At 39.5% G+C, this 20,627-nt stretch overlaps 1 protein-coding gene across 1 annotated transcript; it reads right to left on the minus strand.

Moving 5' to 3' along the window:
* Positions 1-578: 578 nt before the first annotated feature.
* DLK1 (delta like non-canonical Notch ligand 1) lies at positions 579-12,088 on the minus strand. Its single transcript, XM_059819803.1, has 5 exons — positions 12,019-12,088; positions 11,056-11,119; positions 10,481-10,611; positions 6,050-6,191; positions 579-1,702 (listed from the first exon to the last, which is right to left on the minus strand). The coding sequence occupies exons 1-5, from the start codon at positions 12,086-12,088 to the stop codon at positions 961-963; spliced, it is 1,149 nt and encodes a 382-aa protein (XP_059675786.1). The 3' UTR covers positions 579-960.
* Positions 12,089-20,627: the final 8,539 nt, after the last annotated feature.

Here is a 20,627-nt window from a genome sequence, read left to right on the forward strand (position 1 = left end):
ACATAAAAGTGGGCTAGGATTTTTCTATTCTAATTAGCTAAGTTTGCCTCAGGATACTATTTTGGCACTCTATTCTATTTTCCTAGAATTCGTCCTTGTGTTAATCCTTATTGTTAGTTAGTGGAGACAGTTTTTATCTTGAATATGTCTAAATACCAGGAGCATTCATTAATAAAATATCTTCTTTACATTCTTTCCATTCTTTTCACTCATTTTTTGACCTTATGTTTCGAGATGTTCTATAACACCAGGTCTCTATACAGAAAGTATGACATTGAACACCTTTTTAACATTTTGGTAGGTAAATAGAACTATTTATGGAGGCAGCATCCCAAGCACCTTTAACCTGAAATTAGTATCACAAAGACTTATTAGATTCTATAGAAGGAGTAATCTATTTTACAAGCTTGTAAAAAATAGCAAAACTGACTGGATACATGAGACATCAGTGTGCATTTGCTCCTGTTGATTGCACTCCCTACAGTTTTTATCACAGACAGCAGAAGAATTAGGCAGGGACACTTGTTGTGGACTTTGCTGTAGCATAACATTTAGAAATGAATAAATAAACCAGTATAGCCCTTAACTGCTGTTTATTGAAAAAGCAAAAAAAGCATTACTGAGTATATTTACAGGTACCGTATTTGCCAGATAAACTATGCACAAGACAAAGCTACAATACAGTTCCATTGGTAAATTAGCTTTTATTTTACAAAAAATAGCTGCCTTGGAAAGAAATCAAATTAATATTTCCTGCTTTTTAACCTTTTTTTTTTAACTTTTATTTTGGGGAATGAAAAAATCCTTAGCAATACAGATACATTATATTTCTTCATTATCACTCAGCACAAGCTACAGCAAATGTACCCACAAATACTGAGGCCAGTCACAGGCAATAAATTCAACCTATTTTACATATTGCTATGAAAAGTTGCAAGTTGCTGCTCGGCTTTCAAGGGCCTAGATGGCAGTGTAGTTCTTGGTGTAATTAGTCAATTTGATCTTCTCTGGGAAGATAATATTGACTGAGAGGTTTTCCCCATTGTTAGATTTCAGAAAAAAGTTCTTTTTCTTGCGTAGGAGATGACTATATTTGGCATTAGCAAGCCACATTTCACATTTTGAAAAAAATACAATCCCAGTTGTACCCAGGACAACAAGACATGTAAGCAAGCCCAGTACAACAAAACAGATCACCTGGCTTCTACTGAGCAAGGGATCTGCATTTTGGATTGTTTCTTTCATTGTTATTTTCAGGATTTCTTGTTGATGATGCACTGATCTGTGATGAGCTTTTGAGGGTGGCTTGTAATTCTGCATATGCTTTGTCTCCATATTCACTCCAGAGAAGCTTGTGTTTTTGCTGGGATGTTTGCAGGTCACACCAACAAATTCTGGTTTACAGATGCATTCGAATCCTCCTTGGGGATGTTCACTGCATGTCCCTCCATTCTCACATGGGCCACTTGCACAGAATATGACACGGCTGCTGCAGAGCTTTCCCGTATAGCCATGGGGACAAAAACAGCTGAAATCCACACCAATATCTGTACATGTTCCTCCATTTTCACAGGGGTTGGATTCACAGTCATCTCTATCTATTTCGCAGAAGTTGCCAGCAAAACCAGAGGGGCACAGACAGGAAGCATGTGGTGCAAAACCATTGTCATCAATGCATGTTCCTCCATTCTGGCAGGGAGAGCTAGAACAGGTAACAAACACATAGACAGAACTGAATTAAAGTCGAATGAAAGAAGCTATTAGGAAACACTTTATATAATAAAAGGAGCTGGTTTTCTTCAGAAGAGCCAGTTCCAAATGCAGATCCACTGAAGGCAATGAAGTTGAATCAAGAATGAGTTTGTTCAAGAGCTTTGCCAATGCAGATTACAATATCTTCTGCTAACCCTTCGGAAAGGATTAGTACACCAGTATATAAATTCAACTTGAAGAGCTGCGAAAGGATTTTAAATTATTTCAAACATTTATTCAAATTAAGCTTCCCAGTGTTTCCATATGCTTAGAGCTATTTAGCTGAGCCACTATTCAGACAAGACTGAACAAAGACACTAGCAGCATGGATTTTTTTTCCACCTGATTATTCATAAGATAATCTATGTATTGTATTGGCAAAACAAAACACTCTGCCATAGCAGCTCGATGTAAAGCTGATATTGTTTTTATTCTGCCCTGCCAGTGCTCCATGACATACAAAAAATTTAAAGGCGAACAGATACTTTCCTGCAAACTGCTCTTCAGCCAAAAATTTTGATTCATATGATTATAATAAAAATGATAAATGGGATAGTTTCAGCCTTGGCAAAGGCAGCTGTAATGTGAGGACAAGACCATAGGAAACCAAGTATTTCTGCAAACCCTTTAAGAACTTAATAATTAATAGCCTGGTACTATGTTTTAAGTTATATAAATTCACTGAGACACCTTTTTTTACATTTTGCAATGGAACTGTGCCTTACCGAGTGTAACGCCAAAAGATAGGGTCACCCGTTGACAGAAAGACACAAATGTGCCAATTCAGTGGAGCTATGCAATGTGGACTTGGTCCTTCAACTGGCCGTGTTGGCAGAAAAGGGGCCCTGGGTCACAGGTTTACAAATAAATCTCAAAATCCAATTTCATGGCAGTTCATCGTACATGAACAAGGCTTTTAAAGCTTGCCTTCTAAAAATGAATAACACTTGGTAAAGCTTACAGCAAGCCTCTCTGACCACAACAGCTTTCCTACTACTTATAAATCTCTGAAGACATACAGCATAGTACCAGAATATAGTCGAAAAATCCAAGCTGTTACATTTCCAGGGGAAAGTCCCAGGGGTAATGAACATCACAGCTTCATGAATGCTGACACATCACGTATGCAGTCATCAGTAGCAATTGGCCATTATGATTTTTGATGGTGGGACACAGAGATTTAGGAGGTCTGTTGATGTCTGAGTGAGATGACTGTGAAAGAGATATAAACTGCTGACCACAGATGGTCCCTGACCACCAGTCAGGATAAGATTGAGTTTCTCAAAAGCCCAGCCATTATCCTGGGAGTAGTTATGATAGAGACTACCCGAAGCACCTCTGGCTTTACTGGGGACTGAAGCACTTGGTGGCCACCCATCAGGAGAGCCTGAATATCATGGTAGAAGAATCATCTGCCTGTTTTTTGCTGTTTCCACATAAACTGCTCTGTCCTCTTGTATTGTCCTTCACTGTAGATGTTGGCTGGAAAAAAGGCTGCTGAAAAAACAAATTGGAAGCCTGGCAGCAGTATTAGGAAAGTGAAAGGTGTGGCTGTCCCTGGACTTTGACATAACATTTGTTGGTGACAACTTGAGGTGATAATGCGAACAAGGAATTTTGCCACAATCACTAGCCACTGTGTCTGCTTTAAGCAAAATATGGAAGCTGTAGTTGTACAGTCCTTGAGTAAATGAGTGGTTATGGCCTGTCTTGGAGAGTCTAGCACCCTCTCTTAGCTTTACAGGTCCCATGGAAAATCTGACAAGCTGTTTTGGATATGGCAATGTGTGGCAGTTTGAACCCTCATGGGTAGGTTGAATTACAGTACTTTCTAGGGATATAGGAAGAAATTGCTGGAGAATGTAAGCGTAAAATTTTTTCTGAACCTTTCAGAAGTATAAAAAATTTAAATAAAAAACAGTTAAGGGAAAATATACAGAATTTTGAAAACTTATTCTTTATTTGTTACTAACACTGAGTTGAATTTGCCTAATTTTAATATGTTTAAATAGATAAGGTATTAATATTAATCTCCTTGAATAGATACAGTTACTTTGCATTTTTGGTGCTTAAGGTATGTTCAGCAAGGTGTGGTACATGAAGGACTAGTTGTGGAAACATGGACGTACCACATCTTTGCTTTCCAAATACTCTGCTTTCATTTTAGAAAGTACCACTCGCTGCTCTGCTTCACAGCAAAACTTCAAAACATCACAGATGTCACTAATGCAGATACATCTGCCTGATTTTGTAAATAGACTAGAACAATCACTTTGATTTGTGAACTGTCTTGGTTCCACCTGTGAATATTAACTAAGGAGCCTGCAGCAATGCTTAGTAATATCAACATTGTTAACATTACCACTGAGGTAGAGAGGAACTGAGAAGTGAATGAGATGACCTCATATGATGAGGTGTCTTTCCAGGATGTGAGGTGCACTCTCTGGTGAACTACGAGGTATTAGCAGAAGTGCAGTGCTTATGCTGAGAACAGTTGTCCTTTTGAACTAAAAGCATATTTGCAGAGCCTGCTGCTCATTTTCCTGAAAAAGACACAGCTTCCTAGAGAAAAGGAATTGCTGTTTCAAGAATGTTGTTTCATTATGAAAAATTGTTCATAATTTCCAGACTAGCTTACGAGCATTCAGTTCCAACACAGAGTACTATCACAAAAATGTCGTTTCAGCAATTTAAAAACATAAGGATTTTAATAAAGTACATGGAATTAATCTGTGTTATTTTGTTGATACCATGCCTCACCTGTTCTTTGGGATAATTAATATATGTCCACATAGAATTATTGAAATATTTGCTCTACAGAGGAAAAGTGGAGAAAGCAAGCTATTCGCATCCCCTACGTTAGGCAAGTAGCTTGGATGTCATTCAAGGCACTTGCGAGGAACTTAAATTTCCTCATTGCCAATGAAGAGACATAGGCAGTTATCTTAGACGCCGAAAGTAAACCCAGACAGAACTGTTTGACTATCCCCCAATTAAAAGCAATGGCAAAAATATTCCAATCATTACACAAAGCTGTAAGAATGGCAATTCTTGCCAGGGACAGTGAGAGGTGTTAATGTTCCTTCAACAAGAGTGTACAAGTCTTCAGGAAGATTTAGTCATAAGGTAGATCTGAATATTCATCATGATCTATTATTGAGCAAGAAGAGAACCAGAAGGTACTCATACGGAGCTAGAGAGGAAGGAAGAAGGCAATCTCCAAAAAGAAAACTGTGATTTTAATGTGATAATTTTACCAAACTTGTATCCACCAGAAAGGTATTCTGTATGCTTATGGGATCAGACCCTCGATGAGCTAGAGGACAGCAGATATTTCTAGATTTCAACAAAAACACCAATCCACATTTTGTTTAACTTTGAAAGGTCATCATTTTTTCAAGCAATTCTACCAGTGATACTGCTGAAAGTTTTTCAGTCTGTGCCCATTGCCTCTTGCCCTTTCATTGGGTACCTCTAAGAAGAGCTCTGGCTCTGCCTTCTTTGCTTCTCCCCATCAGGTATTTGTACACATAGATAAGTTCCCCCAAGCCTTCTCTTCTCTAGGCTAAATAATCCGGCTCTCTCAGCCTCTCCTTGTAGGAGAGATGTTCGTTAATCGTCTTCATGGTCCTTCGATAGACTCACTCCAGTATGTCCACATCCTTCTTGTACTAATAAGCCCAGAACTGGGCCCAGCACTCCAGATGTGTCTCGCCAGGACTGAGTAGAGGGGAAGGATCACCAACTTCAACCTGCTGGCAAAGCTGTTCCTAACGTCCCATTTCTCTTAGAGAATGGAGAGCAATGGCCTCCCATATCCTATTCTGGTGGAAGTGAAATTATCTCCTTCAGTAAACTATGGACACACCATTATATGTCAGTTGAGAAAAATGACAGGCTGGCGAACTAGGTGTTTTTGTGCAGACAGCTTGTGCATTGGCTACTGTTCTTATTGCTGTATATGGCTTGTATATACAATTATCTCTCACTACAGGTGAGAACACAGGATGGGAGGTTACTCCAAGTTTGTTTACTAAAATCATGGGAAGGCATAAATTCAGCACAACAAAATGTGCAAATTGTCACTTTTAGTACTCTAATTATGCACACAAACTCATGCTGATAATCTGTAAATCTTTACTGTATGAACAGATCCGATTTGTAAAGTTTGATAAAAATATCAGGAACTAGCAGAAGCAGATATTTTAGCACAGAGATACTTTCACTTAGCAAAGAATTCTGAATAATAGTCAGTAGGAGTGTGGATTTTAAATTCATGTCAGAAATCAATATTTACCCATTAATAATGCAGGGCCCTTTTTTGAGATGGCAGTTTTTTCCTGTAAATCCCTGGGCACACAGACAAATATATCCTCCATCACCAGTCTCTATGCACGTTGAGTTATTGGTGCAGGGCTTTGCAGAACATGGGTGAATATCTGTTTAAAAAAAAAACAAGGCTTAATTAATCTAATGAGAAAGAGTCAGTAGATAGTATGTAATACTTCAAATAAAATATAGCTTTAACAGTCCTTCATCCTGCATTTTATAAATTCCTATTTATTCCTCCCTCTGTTAAAATGGAGTTCAGATTGTTCAACTATTGCAAGCACTTTCAGCTTGTTTCTTTCTTCCTAGCTCCTATTTGTAAAATACTTTTTAATTGTTCCAGTCTATAAATAAGTAACATTATCAATAAAATATTAGTAGGGGAGAAAGAACTATGTAGTCTAGTCGTCCTTTCACAACCTTGGCTTCTCCATGAGCAGAATTCTGATGAAGCAGTCAGGAACTGGGAATTCTCCCCACTCCCTGCCCGAGAGCCTATAATTATGTGCTTATGAACAAACATTTCATAATAACAGAGACCGGCAAGTTACAAAAATCTCTTAAAATTTCATCTTTTGGCTGGGCTGCGTCCAACCCTCACATAACTGTACCAGAAGAGAGAGCTGTATGATGTCTGGACCCAAAGTCACACATCTCCTTTTCTTTACAATTTCCCTGCTGAGCCACTTCCCACTCAAATGATTACTGAATTTTTAAAATAATTAAAAATAAATAAACAAATAAGTGCATATTTTAGCCAACTAATGGAGCAGCTGCAGAGAAGTGCTGACTGCAAGTTTTCTGATGCCTCACACACACAGTTTCTAAGTGTGCACATACACTTTCTAAGAAGATGAAAAGGGATTTAAGGGCATTTATATTTTACTTCCCACAACATAACATGCAAGGTAGATGATATCATGAGGTACTGCAAAATTTGAACCATAGCAAAATATTTCAACAGCCTTAGCTTTCAAATACAATCTTCCCTGGATAAGAGGCTCTGTTTTCTAATGTATTAACCTGTTCTCATTGCAAGACAATCACTTTGCATGCACTTTGAATGTAAGCTCCAATTTTCAGAAGGACCAAAATAACCTTGAATGCTTTTTGGAGCAGTGTTGTTTGCCACATATTTTCACAGGCTTTAAAGGCAGCTTATAAAGCATGAACTGATCTGATCGACTGTCATTTTTTCTTGGAAATAAATTGACTAAACTGGTTTTCCCTTTGTTATATTCAGTGTTTGAAGTGGTACCGGTTCCTGTACTGTGTAGCGTGTGTCAGACAGACACAGAGGGAAACCCCATGCTGTACAGCCTGGTTCCACATGTTCACATACCCGATTTCAAGGCTATGTTTCCAGAGGATGAGAAGATGCCATGGCGTTCAGTTAGCCAGGCTGATGCACGCTGTTGCAAAGAGGCTAACCAGCAGTGATAACACTAATATCAACTCACAGATTTCTTTCTTTAAGTGCCATGTCTGTCCATGTGACTGCAATAACGGCCATAAATGATACCACTGATCCTGGCCTATGTGTTTACAGTGGATCAAGCCCAACCTATAATCCGCATGCCTATAAATTACTGGGAAGGTCATTCTTGACCTGAACTGAGGACCAGGTTGCCCATAGTAAAAACAACAGCTACACAGTCAGAGGCATTAGCAAACCACTTAATGATCTAAAATTACTCCAGAAAAGAACTTCCGTTATTCAAGCCAAGGAGACTAACTTTCCTAGAAAACAAAAAAAGAGTTATCACCACCAATCCAAATCACCTTTTTTTCCTCCCATGCTTAGAAAGCTCATAAGCTGCTGAGACTATATCTATATTTCACAAATATTTCAGGTGTTTACAGTAGTGGCCAAATGAACTTCAGACCCTCCCACAGTTTTCCATCCCTGATTTTGCCATCCTTGTGAGTTGGCATTTGCTCCCAGTTGGTAACACTAAAACAGTGGCTATGCACTAGCAAACGTTACACATTCTATAGCAGCAAAAAGGAAGAATTTCAAGAGAATGCCAGAACTGCAGTACTCACAACCCTTCATCAATCTCCACAGAAACAACAGAAATGTAGCTTTCTAACATGCCTTATCTCATTACGCACCTGAAGTTAAAAATTGTCTCCAGTAGCCAAAAAATGGCACCTAATGTCATATGCATGTGAAAAATGTAACACCTGTGGCCTACTCTCACCAGACACATACATTTTGTATAAGGAGAGAGAGGCAGGGAGTCTGGTACTTCATGGTAAGAAACTGATGGGTTTGTATTTTCATATTTAAAAGACATTTACGTATCTATGCCAGTGATCCCCAAAACAGCAGGAGCCTTCAAAAGCCTTCCTTTTTCCTAACCTAATGAAGTTTCATTTAGTGGTACCTGTTAATGAGTTAAGCAGTCTGTAATGACTCTGTACAGCCAAGAAACTGACCCCAACTCTTCGGCAGAAGGTGATGAGATCAGTGGCTGAGCAATTAACCCGTTTGAGGTTTCAGTGCTTTATTGGGTCAGGATAACAATTTGTAGCAACCTTCCAGTAGCAAGAAAAGGAGGATCCTTCTCTTGATCCCTTGTGGCAAAACAATGCATTTAGAGTAGGTAAATTCACTGAGATGAAAGACTTTCAACATAACATGTCCCTGCGGATGAAAAGACGGTTATTTCTTTTTGGCTGAATATTCTTGGCAGCTCTTCATGGGGATCTAGATTCAAATTGGCAGAGGAGACCCTGAGATGACTCTGAGTGTTGAGAGAAATCATAGTTTCTGAACTTAAGCAAGAGATACCTTTTTTTGTATTATAGAACTATCTTAATGAATATGTATTAAAATAATATTTTTCCATAAACATATGGGTACAGTTTCCAAATCATTGTTTTGTGTCCTAAGTGCCAGTTGCAAGAGGGAAAGCTTGCAAGGCTCAGAATTGCAAAGATATCTAAGTGCCTAGAAATTCAGCTAGGCACTTCATATGGCTTTTAAAAGTATGCCCAGCTTGAAGAATGCGATATTATCTTACAGGAATCTTTAGGTGTGAAGATAGTACCTTTAAAAATCTGGTCCTTTGGAGTCATTGGCAAGCAATAGAACTGAGCCTCCTAAGGTGGCAGTGGGGCGTCATTCTGTCTAGTTTTAGAATTCTATGATTCTAGATCACATATCTAGATCTAGACCCATTCCTCCTCACTGATTGTAATGAGAATCTAGGTGGCTGTCCCAGGTACAAATGCATCTGTGAGAGGTGTCCAGAACCACAACTCTGAGAGCTTACGATCACATCTGCACCATTGCTACTGCAGCTCCTGCAAACATACCTGGACTAGCTTTAACTAAGAAGTCTGTCTTTGCTTATGTGTGCAGCTGGTGAGTATGGGCTGCAAAACCTGACAAGAAGATAAATGAGTACCTTGCACCAAGCTCCATGCCACTGCAAGGATGTGAACTATGTGAAATCTTCTGAGTCTTTCAGTCATCTTGCAAATGTTATCCAGTTCAATCTGTGTCATCATTAATTACTGTTTTGGATATGCATGGGCAGAACACAGCCATGCTCTATAAATTATAAACTGTAACCACAAAAGCCTGAAAGACATGAGAAGAGGATGAGGCCCAGGACACCTGTCCTCTTCCAGCTGCAGCTACGTGGGCTGAACAGGCGCACGCTCCTGGATGCTCACGCGGTTTCGGCCCTCTCAGATCTCTTTGGCTGAACATTTGCCTGTATCAGCCAAAATAAACCAGCTCAGCAAAGGCCAATTCTTCAGCTTCCTTATGCTAAGCTGGCTCATTCTCACTGGCAAGGGGTGAGAGAGTGCACACAAGAGCTGTGCTTATGCCTGAGATCTGAGAGGGAAGTGTCAGCCTGTTCAGGCAGACCTTTTTTTCAGTTATACTAATACTACTCTGCTGAATCATGACTGGTTAAGTAAAGGAAGAAATAAGCACAACGTTTTCCTTTTTAAGAAGTTTTAAGTATTATGCTCACATTTTTCTGAACAGAAAGTAGCATATATATAATGTGTCAGGTAAATATTTCAAATTATTTAATATATACAAGATGACTGGTATTTTTACAGAAAAGGCTTATATGACAACAAGGGAGCCATTATTTGTTGGCCTTGTCCACAATGATCAATGTTTAAAATGGAATGATGAATTTACGTTTTGCTCACACGTATGCCCAGTTACAAAAGATTAAATGATGCATGCCTCTGATTAAATTATTATAAAAGTTCCAGGTTTATGTGCCACTGCCCTGCATCCCCTTATTGTCTGGCACTAACATTCAATCTTTTAGAATTAGTTATCCAGGACTTTTGCATATCTCCAGCACCAGATGATGGGGCTGTTTCACCTCATTTGCTCAAGGACAGGAAAGGATGCGCAAACCTATGTCACAGAGGCTGCCAACCCAGCCCTCCTCACAGATGCACTGCCAGGGCTTGGCACAGCTGCCGTGCAAACACCCAGGGAAAGGAACACACTGATTACAAAGAGCACCCTGCCAACCAGGCTGACACCTGAAAGAGATAAAAGACAAGATAGAGGCACAGTTTATTTTTAATAAACATAATTACAAGGATGTTCCCCTTTTCGAGGCACAATAAATAAACTTTCAGATACAAAATTGGACTATGCAGCACATTTGAACAAAAAGATACCATCAATGCTTCTGGGATACTAGAAGCAGTTTATGTGAAGAAAACCGTTTCATTCAGTGAGAGAAAAATAAACAAATGCTAATCAATGTAAAGACTTTTCTTACTGGAAAAAGTAGCCTAAAAAGGCACCTAGATGTCTATGCTCTATGATTCCAGTTACTGTATCCTAATAGAGTGCTGTTTCATTACAGTTCCATATTTTGAGAGGGCAAATCACTTCAGCTTCTGTCTATTTTACAGGACTATGAATTATTGAAGCTGTCCGTTCTTGCGCTAATAGCCCTGTCTGACAGATCTTTTTACCTGCATTCACTGGGAAATTCACAAAATCCATTCTCTGGGTGGCAGCCAGTTTTACAGTTCACGCCTGGAAGAAGAGATTTATAATATCAAACCAGAAAAATCAGCACTCAAAAAAAAAAATCATATTATGTCCCATACACGACTGGTGTTTTAAAAGAACCCACATTGCATAATGTTCTGATTTTTTTTTTTTCAAATACATGTTTTTGCAACATAAAATTTTAAATTAACTTCATCTGGAGCATGTTACAGTGTTCCTATAGGATAAGTGAAATGACATAAAGAACTAATGGCAGAAGAGCACAAACTAAGTCACTTCAGCATATGCAAAGTATATGTAATATCACTAAACACTACTTTAAAAGGGAAATTTCAGAAGAGATCCATGTACGTCATTTCACAGCATGCCACTCCAACTGCATTGTTTTAGAAGTACTTGAAACACAAAAATACCTTTAGTCAGAAAAAAATTTCCATTCAAAACAACTTATAGTATAAGTAAGCGTTGAATTCATTTCAACCCTACGTCGGATGAAAAAAAATCACCATTTTCATTAAATCATGCATGAATAACGTAAGTTAAGGAGAAGAGGTCTCAGTCACATTTTTTTGTTTGTTTCGAGAACTCGCATCAAGCGCGCTAAGCAATGCTCCTCTGACATGTCACCATTAGCCACGGACACCCTACGCAAACGGCACGAGAAATGCGCTCCGTCGGAGGCGAAGGAAAAGCTTCCCAAAGGCCACCCGCACCTTCGGCCGGAGCGAGCGCTGGGGAAGGCTTTGCCCTCGGGGACTGCAGGAGCGCTCCCGCCGCCGCCTTCCTCCCGGCCCCGGCAAACTCCCAAAACTTTCCCAACTCGCCTCCCCTCCCCGCGCCGCTCCCCGCGGCACACGCCGGGCTGTCCGCTGCTCGCCACCCTCCCGCCGCCTTCCTCCAGCGCTGCCCGCGGCCGGCGTTACCTGGGGCTGCGGGGAGGACGAGGGGCAGCAGGCAGCAGCAGCCGATGAGCCCGGCGGTGCGCAGCCCCATGGCCGGGGCCGCCCCGCGCTGCTCCGCGCCGGCCCGCGGGGAGCTCGGCGGAGGGCGCGCGGTCCTCGCCGGGCGGCGGCGGCGGCGGCGGCGGCGGCGGGGAAGGCAGCACCCCCCGCCCGCAGCCCGCAGCGCCACCGGGCTCCGGCGCGACGGGGCGGGAGGAGGGAGGGACGGGAGGGGGGGAGGGCTGCCCGCCTCCTCCCGGCCCTCCTGCCCTCGACCCGCAGGCAGGGGACCTGCCCGCGGGGCGAGGCAGCCCCTGCCTAACTCCGCCGCTCCGAGCCGCTCTCCTGCGCGGGGGCGGAGCGAGGAGCCGCGCACCTTGCGCACCCTGGCTTGTGCGGTCGCGGGCGAGGGGAGGAAATCTGGAAGGTCGCGGGAGAAGGGACGTCAAGGGGGGTGGGGGGTGGGTGTTAAGCACGCCTCTTATTTCGCTAAAACATACTCTGTCTGTCCACAAAGAGCTAATCTGGGGCTTGTCTTCAGAAATCTGAAGACTTCTCTCCTCAGTCATTCACATCAGAGCACCAACTTTTTAAGGAAAGACCCCAGCAAAAGCAAGGAAGGTAAAACATTTTACGTTTCTGAGGCTCAAGCGTTAAAAAACCCCCAAACCACCCCAAACACTACCTTTAGCAGTCTGTTATACACCGAACAGATCAAAAAGAAACATTACTTCCATCACAAGGCAATTTAATCACAGCGGTTTATTTTGTGACTGTTCCTTCCTCTTTTCTATCTTTTTATTCCTTCTTTGAGCTGTCCCTTATGAAAATAGACTGGCTATTTCTTATTCTTTGTATTCTTTCTTGTTCTTTGTTTTCTTCTTTTAAGGAAGTTATGTCTGAGTTTTAGGATTCCTGAGGGATCAGTTTTCTTCTGCTTGCTGATGTAGTGCTTTCTTCCAGCAGACCTCATTTACCAATTTGTCTGCATTTATGTGAAGCAACTAGAGATCACTATAATACGGCAAGAAAACTCTACAACCATCTACTTTTTCTCTAGAATTACAATGGGCTAAATCAAGATTACCTGCCTGAAAACGTACAGTCTGGAAAGCACACTTCAGATAGCCCATTTACTCATACTTGAAGACAATGATGTCACTTAGGTTGAAAAAATTTGCTTCTATTAACACTGACTTTACTGGCAAAGTGAAGGACAGAAAAAAGAAGAGCAGAGAATAAGGGGTGGTTTAAAAGACAACACTTAGGAGTAAGGTGTGAGAGGCAGACACTGCTGCTTCAAAGCTCTCCAAAAGTTTTGGTATCTGAGGTAAGCTGTGCCTATCTGACTCTATAGGCACAGATTGCCTCCATGCCTTTTCTCCTTGTCTTGCTTTCTTTTTACTACTGAAACATTACTTACTGTTTTGAAAAGGTCACTTTGCTGTCACGGCTTTTGCTGTAGCTCACCAGACCAAGCCTTGCTGGGGTATCGTGAATGACACTCTAGAGAAGGGAGAATGTGGAGTGGTAATGACTGCTTAATCCTTTACTCCACTCTTGTGTGAACCTGTGCTTTTCTAGGATAAATATGAGCAACTCTTTGTTAGTCTGTTCACTTTGCTTTTATTCTGACTTTCTTAGTTATTTGTTTACACTCAGGTTGTTGTAGGTCCAGAGTTGCTTATTCCTCCCTTAGGTCATAAGTTCTCTGCATGGTGATGTAGAAGCCTTGTTATGTTAGAACTTTTTTTGCATTTGTTGACCAAGAGATAACCTGGGTAGTTAAAAAGCCTACAAATGTTCAGTGATTTCAGATATTCCTATAGTAGCTTAACCAACTGGTGAAAGGAGGGCTTTAATCTTTCTGCCTTCTACCCTAGGCAGAAATTTCTCCTTGTGTTCTTTTTTATTCAGACCTTAAGAGTAGAGAGTTTGTAGAATTGACAGGTTTTCTCTGTACACTCATCACTGTCAAATTATCTGTTCTAATTTGCATTGTCAAGATATACTCTGACATATGATGACACACTTCTATTTTCCGAGTTAACTACTGAACATCAGCTGTATTATCCAAAACTGAGATCTTAAGAAAAAATCATTAGGAAAATCTTGTTCTCACAATCCTATATATGATCTGTTATAACCACCATTATGAACTTCAATTTTTGTACTCTTTTTCTTGCTTGTTTTTCATTTTTTGCATAGATACACTGTTAGGCAAAAATATTCTATTTTTTAGAACAACTCTACTTTTTACTCTTCTCTGTCTTGGGGGTATCTGCCCAGACACTAATCCAAAAATAATTTCAAAACAGAAACCCCATTTACAGTTCTGTAAATCCAGACTAATTCTCTTCTCTCCCCTTCTTCCACCTGAGTAAATCAAACTGCAAATCATTTTTGCTTAGCTCGCTTGCTGCCAAACACACTCTGATCCAAATCTCCAAAGTCTTCAAAATAGTCGTTGAAAACGACAGTAACTGTGTTCTGGCAGATCTTAGTGATTTCTATCTATCTGCTGAGAATAACCTTAATTTTTTATTATTTTTCTTTAAGTCTTTGCATTAGAAATTGGAAAGTCAAGAACCTCATATAATCGTTGTCTGTGTATGGAGATCATTCAAGGTGTTAACAATTGTACTCACTTCTTCACTTAAAAATACTGGAGTGGTGAGTACAGATTGAGTGCTGGTCTAACAGTCTGTCATTCTTGGGAAACAGATAGTTTTGTGGAAACCTTGGGACCTTGGGAGGTTTACTTTGGAACGTGTTGCAGGGATCAGGGGCATCAGGCCATCAAAAACACTGACTGCAACAACTGAATCCAGAGAAAAGCCTTCTCGGATTCTTATCCAGAAACTGAGATATTATTATTTCATTTTTTTCCAAGAAAATGGCACACAACAATCCTTCATTTTTAGACAGGAATAACGAACATGTTCAAGGACTGAGATACTGGAAAAAGCAGACTGAGATTGAGAATTTAAGCTTGGTGAGAATTTCCTTTTGTACATTGAACGTAGAAATGGAGTGTTTCAACCTTCTGGTCAGCAGCATACAAACAACTTTGCAAAGTCTGAAAATCCAGAAGCAGCAAGGAATCCTTGAAGTTCTGTCCCGGCTAGGTGTACTCGTACTCCCAAGTGCCTGTTTGCCTACTAATATAACACCTTTTGACTGGAGAGAAGTTCAATCGAAATTTTATTTCATTGTTGCAAGAATCTGGAGATGGAGAATCTGTATCAGTGACAAGAAACACAAAGCAAGTCATCAGTACAACAGCTCCTAAAGGTCCCTGCAAACTCCTGGTAGCTAAAATCTGAGGCTGACAGCAGAGTCACATAGAAACCATATGTGAGACCCCACATGAGAGGGAGAAATAACTGTGAATAATTTGGGCTATCCTTATACATATTGCAGAGAGAAAGAAAAAAGTATCAATTACAGGGCAGTGCCATGTCCCTGGCAAAGCAGCAATACTTTGTGAATGAGAGTATCAGAAGCACTAACATTATGAGTGGGCAGGTTTATCCTTTATCCCTTGAAGGGATATCATCAGCCCTGGATATACACAGGCACAAAGTTTTAGGATCTGTTAACTGGGTTTACAAGTTTGTACTCCGTACTGTACTCTGTGAGAAAAAAGCTCATCAGATGCAGCTGGAGCCTTAAGGAACTATTTTACACTCTTTATGTTAGGCTGTCCCATCCTCAAGTGTGACTGGACAAGACGGGCTGAGCCAGCCTACAAGCTTGTTGGGGTTGAGCAGAGCATCCTCTCTCTCCTTTTCTCCTAACCGCCTTGCCGTGTCCCAGCTGCACAGGTGCATTCCTCTCCTCATGCCAGCTTTACTTCTGTTACCTCTGGCTTTTCAGCGAGCTGATTCGGTACACTGTGCTGGCAGATGACTGACAAGAAAAACATGAAATTACTTCTGCTGTCATTGTAGTCACTTCAACAACATGTTTCTGCCCTCACAAAAGCCAACAGGTGAATGTCTGTAGACTTCAGTGGGGAGACAAGTGACTCGTCCGGCACCTTCTGTATCAGGGCACATACACCAGAAAGTTTTTCTGCACGGAGCAGATTTCACTACACACAGAAATAGCAGCTATCAACAGCTAGCTAGAGATTGCCAAAATATTTTTTTTTATCACAATAATTTTTTCCCATTGGAACAGTAGCCAGCGTGCGTAGAGCTAAAATATACAGCAATAATTTATAGGAGCTAAAGCCAAACCCATTCCCTTGCCTGGCACTGAAAATTCTCATAACCTCCCTCTCTAACTATTGACAAAGCATTAGCTCAGTGCTATCTATCACCCAATTACTATAGCACAGAGAATTCTGTCAGCTGTTTTAGAAAATACATTACATGAAATCTTGGCCACTCTGAAAACTGAGGCAAAACTTTCATCACTAAGGCAGCTTTCCACTGACTGTAACAGTCTTGATCAAAAAATGAATTCAATTTTCCCCTTTCTCAATGTTAGGAAAGTCAGAGATTTTGCCATCCCTGAGATCATAGTCTAGCCCTTCTTTGATATTGTAAAGAAAAAGCCCTAAATGTAGAAATCTGAAATATTCAGTAAGATCCCACATTTGAAGTTATTCTACTGAATTATTAAAGTACAGGGTCAAGAAAATACTACATAAAAAGCAAATCAAGACAACAAAAAACCTTATTCTTCTAGTAGATTTTTTTTCCCATCCTGTTATTCACAGTACAAAAGATGAGAAACTGGAGGAGAAATATATGTAACATAGGCATAAAATAAATAAAATCTATTCAGGAAGTATGATTCTGTCACTAATGCAAACAAAAATGAGACCTTATCTGAAGATATTACAAAAAGTATACATATGTATTTAAAGAAATCTAAGCAAAGACATTTTTCAAAGAGCTGGAAGGGTGTCACTCTCATTTTATATAGTACTGGGCTGTCTATACTTGAAGTGTAGAATAATGTAGACAGGTTCATTGAAAGGCAGTGTGAGAATTGTGGAAGGACTTTTTTAGCCTAAAGAGAGAGAAATGTTGAAAGATACATCCATCATAATGTGTGTAAACAGGAAAGACAGAAGTACAAAAATCTGTAATGGGCAGAAGTAATGGCCAGAACTTCAGTTGGAAGAAATACTAATTTAGCCTGGATGTATAGACATTTTCTTTAACACTGAGGTCGATCAGACAGTATGACAGTTTGCCACAGAGTAGAGGCAAAATAATTAGGTGTCTTTAAGGAAAGGTTAGGTACACTCATGAGAAACAATATAAAACCATCATTGCTTGAAGCAGGTATTTTGATTAAATTATCCAAGATGTCCCTTTCAAAGCCATCATTTATGGTCCTGCCATATCTTTCGGTCAGCAAAACATTCCTTTGCAAACTGATGTTAAAAAAGTCTGAATCTTAAGAGTTTTCAAAAGGTGCTTGACAGTCTGACAGAATGTTAGTAGTAGCTAGGAAGTTTGTATCATAATATGTCCAGCATATCCAACAGGCTTTACCCACTTGGAGATGAAGATGATGTTCAGTTTGTAATTCACACTACCTTGTTATGTTTTGTTTTCCTGCAGTCTGAAAGATTTGGTGCAGTGAATATGCACCTAGATTCTTGATAGTCAACCGGTAAACAGAACATTTTTGTTACCGTATTAGTGATATTACATTTTAAAAAATATTTTTAAGTACTTTCCTGAGGCTAGTAAAGTAATTTTACTTCCTCTATAAAACATAACTAGATCTGAGACTTCATTTCAGGGCAGGGGCTGCCTGTGTATACACAGGAGAGAAAGCAAAAGAAGGAGAAACAGTCTCTCTATTAACTATCACTATGTTCGTATGATTTTTGAGTTGACAGAATAAATTATTCTGTCTTCTGGCTAAAAGGGATATTTATAAAGAAAAATGGATAGCTTGCTGTGAGACAGACATATATCAAAATGAACAGCTTAGTTCTAACCACATGGAGTTTGAAATGATAGTGTCCCATTGAAGATTACGTGTCTGGGAGATTGGCAATGCAACACTGAAACACTGTTCAAGTTTTTTGGAAAACTGTCCATATACAGATAATCCAGAAAAAGAAAGCATTACCATATATTTCTGAGTATGTGTAGAATCTACTTATATATGATTTTTATGATATATATCTCTATATATGGTATATATGTATGGATAGTGAACAGGAAAACAAACAGTTACAGGGGAAGTATATAACAGAAAAAATAAAAGCATGAAGAAATCTTTTTTAAAGATATCATTTATCAGTACAAAACAGAGATACTCTGACAACTTGCAAAACTTCACACTCTGAAACCTCTAGTGTCTTCTGATACTAACAGTTTCAACCTGAACTCTGATACTTAGAGGTGCCTGCTGTTTTTAAAGCTTTGAACTGGCCATGATGGAGGCTTTAGGTGCTTGCAATAGCCCAGGGAGAAGTTGGTGTTTGGCAAAAAAAAAAAAAAGAAAACAATCCACATGCCTTTCTAGACTCATTACTGCTCTCAGAACTCTAGCTGCTATTCAGTCTTTGATTTTGTCTTAATCTCAGTTGGATTTTTTTGCTAACTACAGAAGCAAGCTCTTATTTTCACTCTCATTGCTTTCTCTGGTTTTGTGCCATTTTAAAGGAAAGATGCTGTGCTTACTTCCCTCGTACACAACGCCTAACAGTTCCATTGTTGTTCTACACGCTCACATATGGGTATTTATTGTCTGCTGTTTCCTGCTGCATGCAAAAAGTTCCCAGTGTTTTTACTTTGTTTGTCTTCTGACAAAGAAACCAGAACTTCCTTCTACTCACTTTGTGTTATTTGTTTGTTTGGGGTTTTTTTTGTTTAGTTTTTTCCAATATATATATTTATTTGCTTGAATTCCTGGTTTTTTATATACCTCTACTAATACTAGAAATCAGGCTAGCTTAACTCTGTCATAGTCCCAGATCACAGTCTCTTTTTTGGTTCCCCCCTCTTGCATTATAAACATTGCTATGCTGTACAATTCTTTCCTTTTCCATACTGTTTCTAATTATTTTCTCTGCTGCTATTTTTTTTATGTGTTGTCTTATCATTATGGTTTTCATTGCTCTTTTTAATGATAATGTTAAACTATAAAATGGAACCTAAACTAAGTTCTATTTGCATTATTACGTTTACCTTGCATTTTGTCTAGGTCTATTTAATCTTTATTTTGTTACAGGGTATTATATAACCATTAGTCAAAATTTGTAAGTTTTTATGACATTTCTACTGTTGTCTATCAATGCATTTTTACCTCCTGGGTAAGGGACACATGAAGAAACTGCCTCAAGAGTATTGTTCCAGTTGTAAATGTGAGGATAATATTTTATAACAATTGGTGCCGTAAAAATAATTATTTGAGAAATAAAAAGAATCCAAACCAGAAGGAAGATCTGATGGGAATAATAAAGCAGAGCATGCCAGAAACCATCCTGTTTGCCATAACCAGAAGCTCTTTTCCTCAGCCTAGCACCAAGGACAAGTATAATAGAGACTGGCAAAATATCAACCCTTTATACACATGTAATATTGAGAAAGCAATTTTCACAAAGATATACAACCTGTATGCCTTGGTTTAGTTTATGTCTCATCTCTGCATTTCCCAGGAAATCTTTCTTCTTTCTAGCCTTATCTTGAAATGAAAGAATTTTCAAGTGAAGGACAAATGTTCAGTAGTGGTACCACAACAATATATTTAAAATTGTTAATGCTGGTAAATACTTGCAGTCAGGAAGCCTGAATTCTCACATAACAAAAGTCACGACTTTTTGCCCTGTAATTCCTGTGTCAGTCCTAAGACGTTCTATAACTTTGGAAAGACAATTGTCAGTAAAAGATTTCCAATGAAACAAATTAACTCCTTCAGTAAGCCGATCCAGTACTTAATACATATTAATGTAGAAAGATCAGTGATAGGAATAATTTCATAAAGCATGGTTTGAGATTAGAATTAGAAATTAATTAAGCAGGAATGTCATTGTTGTTGTTGTGCCCAAAACAGCTCCATTCCTTAGTGGTGAAGATTAAGTAGGTGGCTGAGGTAAGACTGAATTATCTGTAAATTGTTTTTCCCCAAATCAGATATAACTAATAAGATTTTTGCAAGTCAAATAAAGACAAATAACTTGGGGTGCAAGAATGAGGTTTTTTACTCACTGCAGAATATGCTGATAGCCTGCTTTTGCACTAGTTTGTTGTTGGCTCCATTTCACAGAAAGAAAAGCTGAGGCACAGAGAAGGAAAGTAACTAGTTCAAACTCACACTCGTGGCAAAGTCAGGTATGCAGGGTCAGGTCTCCTGCATCCCTGTTTCTTCTTACTATATTGCCACCTTTGGAGTGAACCACAGACTTGGAAAGAAGAAGAAAGAAATTAGAGAAGAAAAATAGAAAAGGATCTATTCAGTACAGGTCATGTTAAAAACTGGAACTGAATACAGAGTTCCCTTGCATTTTGAGTTTCCAATCCTGATGGCTACTGGCAAGGGAAATACTGGTTCTTTGTGTCAGAATTGGGCACATTTTCAGTTTCCCAAACTAATATGAACTACGGATCTTC

The sequence above is a fragment of the Gavia stellata genome, chromosome 7, assembly GCF_030936135.1.
Source record: "Gavia stellata isolate bGavSte3 chromosome 7, bGavSte3.hap2, whole genome shotgun sequence".
Classification (NCBI taxonomy): Eukaryota; Metazoa; Chordata; class Aves; order Gaviiformes; family Gaviidae; genus Gavia; species Gavia stellata.

Excerpts from the sequence above, each read along its gene's own strand:
- DLK1 (XM_059819803.1), bottom strand. The coding sequence starts at position 12,088 with ATGGGGCTGCGCACCGCCGGGCTCATCGGCTGCTGCTGCCTGCTGCCC. Across the intron at positions 10,612-11,055 it reads GAATTTCCCAGTGAATGCAG|GTGTCAGCCTGGTTGGCAGG; the intron begins GTAAAAAGATCT and ends TATCTCTTTCAG. Across the intron at positions 1,703-6,049 it reads GGGCCCTGCATTATTAATGG|CTCTCCCTGCCAGAATGGAG; the intron begins GTAAATATTGAT and ends TACCTGTTCTAG.